The following is a 13800-nucleotide window of genomic DNA, read 5'->3' on the forward strand; positions in this document are numbered from 1 at the left end:
TGTAATTTATAAAAAATACATACTTATGCTAGAGGCCAGATGTGTATATTATAAAATTAACTACATATTAATATATTGATGATTTATAATAAAAGATAATTACTCCTTTGTTCTCAATAAATATATCATAGTAAAATCCCCCTTCGATTGGTGGATCATAGCACAAACATTCACCATATATTCTTTCCATCGCCTCACCTAGCATATGAGTAGATGATTACCACAATACTTTTTGAGCCTCTTTGTTATCAATTTTAAGGAACTGCAATGTCGAATCTTTTTCCAATGGTCTATCCAAATCCCAAAGCTCTCCATTAACCTTAGAAATTACTGTATTATCGGCAAGTCCTTGACTGTATACATATTTAAAATTAAATTATATGTACAAAACACATATTTATATAAAAAAATTAGTTTTAATTCCAAACCTAATGCCTTTGCTACATCAAATGGCATAGAATACCAAGCCTTAGCATTAGTGGTTTTTCCATCAGGAAATGTTACAGTTATAGGTTCCAGTCTTATTAGCTAGCTCATTATTATATTGCTCTTTAAGTTTATCCCAAAGCTTCAAACGATCTTAAAATAAATAAAAATATGATTAAGTATGTATAATATAATATAATTGTATATAATTGTTTAAAAGAACCTATTTTTATTTTTATAAAAAAATATTTGGTCTTTTGTAACTGAATTTTAAACCAGAATATTTGTATAATTATGTAGTTTTAAACATTGTAGTTTAAAAAAAAAATGTTTTCCTACATATCTAATGAAAATATAATTCAAATTTGTTTTAAAAATTTGCATACCAGAAAGGTACTTGTTTGTTCTTGCCCCACCACCAAGCCTTACACAATTTATCATCCCGCAACTAGGCCATATGGTAACTTCAGCAGCCTTTACCTAATTTAAAATCTAAAATCTCGATATCTTTATGATACATTACGTTTAGGCAAATCAAGTATGTAATCTATTTATGGAAAAAGGTAAATATTACTTATAAGTTATAATATTTTAATCATGTTACTGTGTTAGTATGTAGTCGACATGTTGATATAAATTGTATACTCCGGACCATGAGAGTCTGACCGTAAAAATGTGTCTGTTTCTACTCATTGGTCCCCCTCCCATACACCAAACCATACCAATCAATAGCCGGTCGTTTGAAAGATGTTTTATCAATGAAATTAATTGATTTGCAGGATCTTGTTTTTCCACATTTGGGTGCAGACATTCATATAAAAAAAATATTCTACATACCCAGCAACAATATTCTACACATTAACTTTGAATTTTTATCCATTTTCCATCTAAAATAAATAATAAAGTAAGTAGCAAATTACATTGGCATTTTAGGGATATGGTATAAAAATCATTTTAGTCCTAATAATTATTTTTTAAATATATAGTATATTTACCTCCTTATCAAAGAAGTTTTATAAGTTCATATCAACACTTTCAAAAGTAGCTACTCATATGAAGAGCGTGTTCTTCATTTTTAGTAAAGTCCATGTCATTGTAATTGAGTATCAGACTATTCTAGTATTTAAACAAATTCATCTTTTGTAATTAAGCTTTCCTCTAAACCATATATTTTATTTCTATTGGCAGTGGGTCCTTTGATGTTAATGTTTCTGCAACTACCAAAAACCTTTTAGTACAATATAGGTAGTACTTAATATGTATATATATATTTACAGTAGAATCCGCATATTACAATGCCATACATAACAATATTCCGTAAATAACGATTCCCAGCCATGCACTTGGTTGGTTTTAAATCTCACGTGTAGTATGTTTATGTCATCCGGATATAATAAAGTTTGGATAGGTAGGTATAACAATTTGCTTCTATAGGTCCCTTGAAGATCGTTATAATATGCGGATTCTACTGTAGTTTAGTTATTGAGACAATTTATGATACTTATGCATATTATAACGGTGCAGCAACTTTTTCTACACATTTAATTACAATTTTATTTTTCTTCATTTATCCATTCTTTCATATCTATGGTACAACTCTGCTGTGGGCCGTAAAATCTCAGAAAGTATTCGCATGGACAATATAAATACCGAACAAAATACTAGAGTCACAGTGTTCAAAACTGATAGTGTTATCATATTTCAAACTGTATCCGTTCCCTCCAAACATTTATAAAGCAAGCAATAATTTTCTACAAACTACAGTCTACAGTTGTATAAATGATCTAAAGTGTTGATAAGTATCAAGGTTGGCTTATCTGGTGTGTAAGGAACAAGCACAGACTGGCAGCACGATTTAAGATATATCTTAAACCGTGACTGGCAGTAGTCGTTATGAATTTGCCACTTGGTCAAAGATTATGTGTAATAGTAGGTAATTAAATAAAGAGTTAAGGTACAGTATATTCGAGTTGATGAATTGTGCGTTTGGTATTGTTGTGTTTTTAATAGTTTGATCAAAAAAAAAAAAAAAATCTAATAATAATATTGTACATTGTGTTACTGTCTATTAATTATTTTTGTTTGAGATTAAGTTCAATAGACATTCAAGATGAGTGATATGAATAATTGCAAACCTGAAATGTGTATTAAGAATAAAGATAATTTATACAGGCTCATAATAAGGTAAAGTATAAATCCTAGTAAATTATAAACCATAGTATTTTTATTTAAACTCGTTTCAATTTTGTTTAGTCAACTCTTATATGATGGTCATTCCATAATTGCTTCAATGTTAGCTGCCCAAGTAAACGCTGATCCACCTTGTTCTCCATCGGATCGACTCATGAGTGTAGTGACAAAAGGTTTACAACATAAAACCGATAAACAAAAAGAAACCGAACAAGCATTAAACTTAAATCCAATTCAGCAAATGTTAATTGGACCAGGCATTGGTATGCTTTATGATTTATTTGTCACATATTATATTTGTGTATTAAATTCTTTATTTGATTTGATTAGACTTAGAATTTGAAACTAATGTTTTTTGTACTGCTCCTGAACCGTCGCTGTATTAAACTATATATGTAACAGCCCACAAAGGACCCTGCAGAGCTGGTGCATTTAGTCCAGATGGTCAGTTAATTTCAACAGGAAGCCGTGATGCATCAATAAAAGTAATTATATTTTATAACATAAAATGTAATGACTTATTAAAATAACATTTATAGATTTTGGAATGTTGAAAGAATGCTGGCTAAATCGCATGATATTGGCAGTACTAATAATCAAGAAGGACAGGGTCATCCAGTAATTCGGACTTTGTATGATCATTTGGAAGAAGTGACATGCTTAGAGTTCCACCCTAACAAGCCCATTTTAGCTTCAGGCTCTCGAGATTGTCATGTTAAACTTTTTGATTATTCAAAAACGTCTGTTAGGAAAGCCTTAATAAACATACATAACATACCTACATAAACATTACAGGATGTCAAACCTATAACATGTATAAGTTTTCATGCTGGTGGAGACTATATGGTAATGGGTACCAATAGCCCAATCATAAGGTTTTATGATATAAATACAGTTCAATTCAGTTATGTTTGTTCAGTTCCTGGTCATCAACATACTGGACCTGTTACATCAATAAAGTATACAAAAATCTCATGTGTAATGTCTATTAACTATTTGTATTGCTTATTATGATTTATTAGGTATGAACCAGGTGCCAGGTATTTTGTGTCTTCTAGTCGAGACGGTTCAATTAAATTGTGGGACGGTTTGTCTAATAAATGTGTTAACACATTTGAAAAAGCACATGATGGTAGTCAAGTGTGTTCTGTGACATTTTCAAGAAATGGAAAGGTGAAAATGTTTATAATTTTATAACGTTTATAAATGTTTATAAATATGTGTGTTTTTATAAACATTACCTATATTAAATAATTTTCTATTATCATTTGTAGTACATCTTATCATCAGGCAAAGATTCTTTAGTGAAACTTTGGGAGTTATCCACTAGTAGATGTCTGGTGATATATACTGGAGCTGGAAAAACTGGTAAACTAGTGTTAGTTTTCATTAAAACTGTATAAATAATACATTTTTTTTTTTTAATAGGAAAACAAGTACATCGTACACAAGCATTGTTTAATCATAGCGAGGAGTCATGTTTCCAGATGAACCCATTACATCTTTGTGCCCATGGAATGCACGCAATACTTCTCGGCAGCAATTTTTATCTCTAAGTAGTTTGCTTTGTCAAATGCATTTATTTTATTAAGAACACGCTACACAGATATGTATTGGTTGTCTCCGTCTTACAAGTGTATAACATTCCAAATTTAAGCTCAGCAGATCACATTTAACTAAGTTAGTTTAAAAACTAGAGTGAATCGACCTATTATAAAACATGATGGTAAGAACATTATCTGTGTTTGTGTGTGGATTTTTTACAATAGTACAGATTTTAAATGAGTTATGAGCATTTTTAATTTATGCTATATTATATACACATAACTTCCTAAAAAATTGAACTATCATAAAAACCCACATACAAACACAGATAATGTACTTACCATCAAGTTTTATAATAGGTGCATTCACTCTAATTTTTAAACTAGTGAAGCTAAACGCTTTCTCCTCAACATATAATTGCTATGTTACGCTCTTGTCAGACGATGACAACAAATGACTGTGTAGCTTCTGTTAAAATGTTTTAACAACGAAGTATTTTGCAGGCCATAATGGACATATTCGTTCAATTGTGCATTCTACAAATTCAACAGCATTTTTGACCTGTTCAGACGACTTTAGAGCCTATTTTTGGTATAAAAGACACTAGATTGGAGCATAGATTGAATATTTTTTGTTTTTACTTAAAAACTATTTATTTATTTAATTTATTTATTTTTAAATGAACATTAAATTTACAATTGGTAATAAAAACAAATTTATAAATATTGTATTCATTTAAATGTACATTTTTAATTAAATAATATTTCCAACATTTCAAATTATACATAATATGGAGTATGGAATTTTTTGGTGTAATAGTGAATAATTAAAATTAAAAGATGTATAACTTGATATTATATTATTATGTATATTATTGCTAATGCCCCTTGGCCTGTGCCTTTGATCATATATCCTAAATCAAAAACTGTATGGTAAAAACTATAAGTATTTATAAACAATGTTACCAACCAAATACCGACTGTCGTTCTCTGACATTTTTTTATATTCATTTGATCAGTGAAAAACAAATCTTGGGGGACGGGGATTAGTCAGGATAATTCTCCCTTAAGGACAAAAAAAAATTAAAACTCAATGAAAAATAAACACAAACTGAATATTTTAACCGTAATCTATGATAGAAATTATTCTGTTGAGTGAAGCACTCCATTAAGCATTATTATCTATGTATAGAATTTAATCCTACCGACCTCTCGCAATAAAAAAATGTTATATACTTGCATCACTACATTTAATTAACTACTTTGTTTTCATTTATGAGCTTATTGAAACTATAATACTATATTATTTTGTACCTAATTCAATGATATAACATCATTGTATAAGAAAAATGATCCTGAGCTAAGACGGTCAGATAGACTTTGACATTACTAAGTATATTTTATGATATTATTCTGAAGATAGTAATTTATATAATATAACCTATTTAAGTGGAACCTTGTTTTAAATTCTCAATCCTTATATTTAAAAGTTGAACATTTTATAAATTTTGAACTACATAACAATTATTAAATTTTAAATGTTATACATTTTGCCAAAATTGGAACTTTAAATGCTTATAAAAAATATTGTGCCTTTGTATTTGTAATATTCTGAAGTTATAACCAAATTATTGATGTTTCAATGTTTTGTTCTTTAAGAAGACACCGTCAACATATTGATACGTCATCCAATATTGACAAAATTTGAAACTTAAGTTTGTGTTTTAATTGATGAATTTCAAATATAGTATTGAGAGGACTCAACGCCCACATGACATGTCTCCATCTTATAATTTTAATTTTAATATACTAATGACTCGCTTTAAAACTAAAATATAATAAAAAGTGTATGAAGTTCCCTAGATAATAATAAAAGTTAATTTAACAGTTCACTGTAATTTTAGAAATTACAGAGTAAAATATATTATTATGGACAATATTTTGTATGTTCTGCGTTTGTAAGATGGAGATAACGAATGCAGGTGTGGCCATGAAAATTCATAGTATACAATTTGTCAAATTTCCTGTACGACTTGAAATTCATAATTTTACTTTTAAGAAATACTATATAGTACCTAAGTACCTATACCATTTTAATATATCTATATGACTAAATACTATCCCAAATACAACTATTGAAACATTGTTATATGAAATTAAATATAGTTTATTTTCTATTATTGGTAGTCTGACAGATGTAACAGACTGTAAAGAACAGTCTTTCGATAGATTTTAACAACATCTCGAATTAAAAAAACTGTATCGTTATTATATTTTGAATTAACTGAAAAAAAAGAATAGGTACCTACCTACATACTTAATTTAGTAAACATGTTTAAATCTTTGTTGTGTTGTATTTTTTTTGCAATGATTAATTACCTAATTATTTAATTTGATTGTATATACCTGTTATTTGGTTAAACTATAAACCTAAATATTAATTATTATGTTCTTACTTACTTTCTGAATTGTTTTTGACATCTACAGTGAAAGTCAATGAGATCTAGCAATTTGTACATATTTTTTTTTTAAATTTATTCTTATACATACTTCTATTTTTGTTATAAACCATAGTATAAACCAGTCTTGTTTATGTACAAAAGGGCTCAGTCCCTATATTCTAAAATGAATAAATAAATAAATACTTAGTATACTAGTTTACTACTAATTCTTATTTAAAATACAAAAATAATATAAATTTAGAATAATTTTTACTATGCATTTTTTTACTTTTAAAATTCAAGCTCAACAAACGCTTACGCATTATGGAAAATGTTTGTTGATTATCTGTAAATCGTATTCCAAGTCATCATAAAGAGTGTCAGTCATCGTCCATTAACCATCTTAGAGTTAATCTCATCAATAATATACTCTCCGGGGAAACAGTGATCGTTGTGCTCTCCAGTAGCTGTCAAATAGGAGGTGACGAGGGGGATAGACCCCCGAGACCTTTATTAATAATAATAATAACAATTTATATTATATATTATGTAGGTATATTTTAAAAAGTATTTCACTTTTTTCTAAAAACATAAATTATTGAGTATAGTAAATTAAAAATGTCCACAGAATATAATTTATACAATCTACATGAGTGACATGACTATATTGTTATACACTGTCTTATACATGTTTTTATATTTAATAAAAAGTAAGGTCGAAGTAAATAATATACTGCTTATTATGTGCTTTAAGCTGAAATAAAATGATTGTGTAATTGGAACAAGTAGAGATGTTAGCTAAGATTACTACTACCTATAATCTATATTATTGGTATTGGTACCTAAATTGTAAATAAATAAATACTCGATATAAAGAACTTGTGTCGTCAAATGAATCTTGTTTTTCCATTTTCTCGGTTGGCGAATTACATACCTATTACTACGGCTTCGGCACCTACCATAAACGAATAAATAAAATAAATAAAACGAATAAATAACTCTTTGCAGTGATCGGACATTCGAACTACAGTCTAAATATAGGTCTTAGGTATTTATGGAATTTATTAATAGTAAATAATTTCATCAGTGGCACACTGAAATCTGAATGTTGTGATAGAATCGAGATAAGACGAAAGACGAGAATTTATTTATTAACTAAAAAAATTAATTTCTCATTGCACTAGTCCAATAGGTACCTATTCTTTCCTATAGATTTTTTTTGTGGAGGAACATATTAATAAGTATATTATTATTATGATACTCACTTTCAGAAGCCATCGTGAAATCTCTTTAATTCACTATTGGTAGGTAGTTAACTACTCAAATGTATTTTCAATAATCCTATTTTATTTCCTACGGTAGACTTATGTATAAATAATTCAGAATATTTAACTTTAAACTATTGTATTCGAAAATCATTTGCTAAGCGTACCTATCTAATATATAGATAACTACCTAAGAGGTATGAACATATGCAATGATATTCCAAGTTATGACTTCAATGGTGCCATGACTCACATTGGTCTTCGTTTACCCTTAAGGTGACGTTACAGTGAAATTTGTTGTCTCCGTCTTACAAGTGCGTAACATAGCAAATTTTACGCTCAGAAGAACACGTTTATCTCCGTTGGTTTAAAAATTAGAGCTAATTGAGCTCTTATACAATTTAAAGGTAAGATTATTATCTAGACAATGACTTAGGTTTTTTATTAAATTTTAATTTTAAAGCGAGTTATGAGTATTTTAAGATGTACGAAAGGTTGACAATTTTAAAATACACATACCTCGGTTAACATATTATTTATTAATACGATATGTATAAATTAATGTTTGAGCGTCTGGGAGGAAAATAGGCTAATTTACAAATGGATAAGTCTGGTTTGTTTTTTATTCATCTGATTTTAGCACGGTTACGTTAGGTTAGGATTTTGTATTAATAGATTATATTAATTATAGGTGGAATACAACAAACTTGCTAAACCGTTGATACTTAATTGATAGTTAAATCATACACTTACGTAAAAACAGCACGGGGTCCGCGATAAACCGTAGGTATATTGCCTTCCTGATAATAATACTGTGGGGAACCAGAATTTTTATTCCGGGCAACGGAAAAGTTAAGATAAATTTTGAACACCATACATCGAATATTAAATAACGAATTCAAAAAAGTTTGAGTCATATAGAGTTGATACATTTAACGGGCAACGAAGTGCATGGGATCAGCTAGTAATATATAAAAGTCACGTTGGTACAATTCAATCATTTTTATTTTTTAATGTTGGCAACAACGTTCTTCCAGCATATTATCAGTAACGATACATTTTCGAAAAAGCGTTCTACACCCAATGCATGGTGACAACCAGACAAATTATCATGATGAACCTGTTCGCCGTGGATGCGTGTTTCCTTTTTATCGTCAGTCGGTCCGATTTACTCGTTCTCCGCAATCCTCATCTCGAGCACACCCATACGTATACCATAACAACATCGTAAGGTTCAGCCCACACCTCCGTCGATATAGGTTGAGTACAAACGTTTTTAACCACTAACCTTGAACAAAATCACCGTTGGACCAATATACCTACATGATTGCGTGTCTATGCTTATAAACATATTTTGCTTGTCCGTGGGGAGACGGGTGCTATGTTTTACATTTTCGCCTGCTTTCATGTTATGTTACAATTCTATTTAGTCGCTTCTACTGGCTACAATTGGAACGTAGGAAGTTCACGAATTATCTCTGCATAAAATGTATTGGTTTTTACTTTCCATCAGGTAACGATGCAGTGTAGCATTCATTGACTTTTTCTGTCAACGTTTTGTCCATTACCCAGTTAAAAGGTGGCTTCACCATGTCTACTGACGGTAACGATTATGAAGAATTGGTGGTCGTGTCACCAAACACCACCAACAACAACAACAACAACAACCAGGAGTTAATTGTAGAGGAAGGCCTGCTTTTCTATATGCTCTACTGGGCCACCTTGGAGTACGCAACAATAATCCCAAGATTTCTGAGGAGGGTTATAGAATTTGTATTTTTATTACAGGTAAACTTTTGCTTTATTCCAAAGATCGATGTTTACAATTTGTATTTTTTCATTTTAGGCCGTATTTTCTATTTTTTTACTTATTTATGTACATATAAATTTCTCACAAGAGCCAGCCGGTTGTTTTGACCTTGTCAAAGACATATGGCCAAGAGATGGTGTACTCAGAGTGGAGATTATTAATAGTTTTAAACGCAGTGTGGATATAAGTGAAAAAAATTCATTATTGTTTAGCCGCTTCACTAAAACTTATAGTCCCGAGTAAGTACACAGTAACTATTAACTATAATTTTAATTTTTTTTATTGTTCTAAACATGTAATTTATTAATTTAATACCTACTGAAAGTTAATCTTCTGATATTATACCTATTAATTGGAAAAAAAAATTATATTGATAGGTTATTCAAGTTTCTAGAACAGATTCCTAAGTATTTAATATTTATGAACTAAATATTTGTTTTCAAAATTCATATTTTACCAAACTCTGTTTGTTTTTATGTTTCCAACAGAGGGTTGCATAAAGAACAGTCTGTAAAATTGTTACCGACCCTGTAATTTATCGTTGTATAAAGTTAATGATTGTCTTAAACTATAACAGCTTTTATAACATAGATTTGTGTATTGTCTGGTATAGACATGTACCTAATTTATGATTCAATATTTCATCATGATTAAGTTTCCCATCATATCATTAATTACACATCTGTTGACTGTTATTATTCCAATATAACTTTGGTTTTCAAACATGTGTTGGTATAGAATACTTTTAATTACATTTTGTTATAGGGTTACAATCATCATAGCTAATTCAAAAGTGTTGCAAGACAATTTTGTAAATCCTAACTATCAAGATTATTATTATTACTGAAATACTGAAACATGGACATAAATCTTAACCCTAATTTATAACTCATTTGATTAATGAACAATTTTTTCATCAATGTTTGAAAACCTTTCTACCTTAGTAAAATATTATTTTTCATTAATTAAACAGATTAAATAGGTATAACTTATAATTATTAATTTGTATTTAAAAAAATTTAACTTTTGGTTTTTTTTAAAATCTTATTTCAATTATGAACTTATTTATCTCATAAAATAGTCATTTAATGACATAATATTTTATCTATCCGTTTGATTTATCTGTTTCTCGTTAAATGTGTCCTTCGAAATAATGAAAATACATAATATAAAGAATACAATTATTAAGTAATATGTATTCTTATTTTTTCTTAGTATCTTAGTATTTTAATATTTTAAATTATTAGATTTAAATTTTTTGGCACAAAAAGAAAAAATGTAGGTTGGACTTGAATTTATACATTTTAAATATTAGATAATATAATTGAGTTATAATTAGATTATATATGTATATTGGTACATCTATTGATTTATATTAATATTAAGTACAGTATAAAAAAGCGTATTTTAAATCATCTTATGACAAAATATTATTTTTTAGAAACAAAAGAGAAGTTGATATTGAACCATCAACAGAAGAGTTAGCTGAAAATATATTTCAAGAGAATTACAATAAATTATTCAAATACTTATCATTTAAAAGTCTCATAAACTTCAAAGGTAAAAAAAAGAGTAGTAGACATAAAATAAGAATTTTTATTACATACCTAGTACATATTTTTGTCGGTGCCATAGTGGTTAAGTGTTTTTGGCAGTTTATGGTTAAATTTATGTCAACAAAAAAAGCAAATAAATACAATTTACTTCTGATGTCTTTATACTTTATATTATCAAATCATATTATCACATTTGATATTTTGTTAAATTTAAATTTACTTTGCGAATAATTTTCAAACAATATTTGATCCCTATTTGCATGGCAATAAATTACATACATACTTTTATACATTTATACTTATATATTATATCGGTAGCAGCTCATCGGTTACTAATGAAGTAATGCACATCCAAATAATAACATCTACGACAAATAATTGTTGACAAATTTTAGTTATTTATTATGTTGTTTATATTTGTATACATATATACTATATATATATATATTAAATTCACAAGTAAAAATATAATGACAAAGAACGAACAATAGAATATAAATTAATAATATTATATAAATAATGTTTAAAACAGACACACCATTGTTGGTTTGAATTTACGATAAAGATCGACGAACATTATCACTTGATAATCGGTATATAATAAATAAGTGAGAGTAAAAATAAGTTGCAATGTTAACACGCTTGCTGTGACATCCAAAATAATTTGCTGTAAACCATTTAATTAGTTATGTGCACAGATTCGAATGTGCACATCAATTCCATTATAATTATTCATGATTGGTATAATATCTAACATAAATTTATATAGTGATAAACATTTTTCATTAGTTTAGTATGTACATTTATTATATTTTTCTTGTTTTTTTTTTTTTTTTTATGCAAATGAAAAAGAAAAATTGTTTAGCAGTACCACTAAGACGAATTCTATTAGAGGTGTATTGGGAATTGACTCAATACTCCAGTCAACAAGAACAAATTTATCTTTGATTGATGACCATAAAGGTATCTTAATAAATAAAATCATAAAGGTATATTATATGAATTGTGAAATGAGCTTGAATAGGATTTGTCAATGAAAATGAATAAATTATTTTTGATCTTTATCTTTTAGTAAAATTGAATGAGAATTACATTGTTGAATATTCATTGTATGAGGAGTATTTGATTTTGTCGCCCAGTGACCGAAGTCAGTATGGCATTCCTGTAATGTTAGTAGCTCTAGATCTTACTAATAACAAGTGTTATGGCGATTCAGTGAGTCAGTTTTACTTGAAGTATTTTCTTGACTACGATCACTTCATGTTGTGGTTTGTTAACTCAATTTCTGAAAACAAAGGATTTATAAGGTAAAGACTTACTCTCAAAGAGGTTTGTTGTAAATAGTTTTAATTTATAACTATCATGTAGATACTAATTATTGTTTAATATTTCAGAAATGTAATTTCGGGGGAACATTACAATTTGGGCAATATTTCAATGGATAGAATGAAGTATATATCATCATTCTTAATAATGGCCTTCGATGTGAGTATAAAATGATTGTTTATTATGTATAGCATAACAAAAGAACTCTTATTTTAAACAGTAATTTCACGAAGGTGTACAGTTGTCAGCAACACCGTTATAAAATGAGGAGTACTATGGGTAATGCAAAAAGAAGGAGGGTTATAGGATTAAAATTAATCTAGCTGTTACTCAAAAGTACAAGATTCTCTTGCAATACATATTAACTTTTTTAAATAAATGGAAAAACAACTATATTTCTACTGAACATTTGTTGTAATTCTTAAGTGAATAGAACCATAGTGGTTTGAGAAACTATTTAACCAAATATTTATATAAGCACATTCATTAAAATTTTCAATTCATCATTCAATTAATAAACATTATTTCACAGTCGTAAAGCTTGAAAATATAATACATGGTTTGTCATAAGTTGTTCTTTTAGCAATTTAAAATCTAAAAATAAATTAACACAATTTTTTTTAGATATGAGAAGTTAATATTAGGACAAAATTAAATATATAAACAAAAAATATCGATTTTAGTTATTTTATTGTAATTTAAAAATATATTTTTTTGGACTTTCACGTGTATTGTTGTATTTTATGTACACAATTCAATTCTTTAAACATATTTTAAGATAATTTTGTACTATTGCCTATTTATACTATGAACCTATTCACTCTGTTCTATGGCAAGTAGGTACTCTGTTCTGTACTCAAAAGTTAATAACAATAAGATATAAATAATATGTTAATATACTTTTATTAGCTGACCCAAAAATGCTTCGCTATTGCCATATTTCTGGGTTACTGTATTGGATGGTGTTAAATTTGAATTTCAACCAAATAAGAAAATCGCTACATGAGAAATCGAGTGAATATCCAATGTTGTAAAATTATGAACTTCAAACGCTCATAAAAATTTTAATTCATTTGTTTGTGGACATTTTGTATTTATTTTGATAAAGGTAGAAAAAATTATGAGAAATCTTGTATTACATTTTCAAATCTTAGATTTAAATAGAAAATTTTTTATGAATTTCTAACTCAAAATAATTTTCGAAAATTTTACGTATTTTGTCAATATTTGAACTTTAAATGC

At 28.0% G+C, this 13800-nt stretch overlaps 1 protein-coding gene and 2 pseudogenes across 1 annotated transcript; 2 read left to right on the top strand and 1 right to left on the bottom strand.

Annotated features, from left to right (window-relative positions):
• LOC100168699 overlaps positions 1-1306 on the bottom strand; it is a 7199-nt pseudogene extending 5893 nt beyond the window's left edge.
• Positions 1307-2536: 1230 nt separating this feature from the next.
• On the top strand, positions 2537-4019 carry LOC100159816 (annotated as a pseudogene).
• Positions 4020-9456: 5437 nt separating this feature from the next.
• Positions 9457-13527, top strand: LOC103309714 (membralin-like). Its single transcript, XM_008185919.1, has 6 exons — positions 9457-9654; positions 9767-9915; positions 12098-12195; positions 12305-12539; positions 12627-12717; positions 13468-13527. Exons 1-6 carry the CDS (start codon positions 9457-9459, stop codon positions 13525-13527), a joined length of 831 nt encoding a protein of 276 aa, XP_008184141.1.
• The last annotated feature ends 273 nt before the right edge of the window (positions 13528-13800 follow it).

This window comes from Acyrthosiphon pisum, chromosome X, assembly GCF_005508785.2.
Source record: "Acyrthosiphon pisum isolate AL4f chromosome X, pea_aphid_22Mar2018_4r6ur, whole genome shotgun sequence".
NCBI lineage: Eukaryota > Metazoa > Arthropoda > Insecta > Hemiptera > Aphididae > Acyrthosiphon > Acyrthosiphon pisum.

Coding starts and splice junctions, on each gene's coding strand:
- LOC103309714 (XM_008185919.1), top strand. CDS start 9,457: ATGTCTACTGACGGTAACGATTATGAAGAATTGGTGGTCGTGTCACCA. Junction 12,540..12,626: donor GAAAACAAAGGATTTATAAG/GTAAAGACTTAC, acceptor TTAATATTTCAG/AAATGTAATTTCGGGGGAAC. Junction 12,718..13,467: donor TCTTAATAATGGCCTTCGAT/GTGAGTATAAAA, acceptor TACTTTTATTAG/CTGACCCAAAAATGCTTCGC.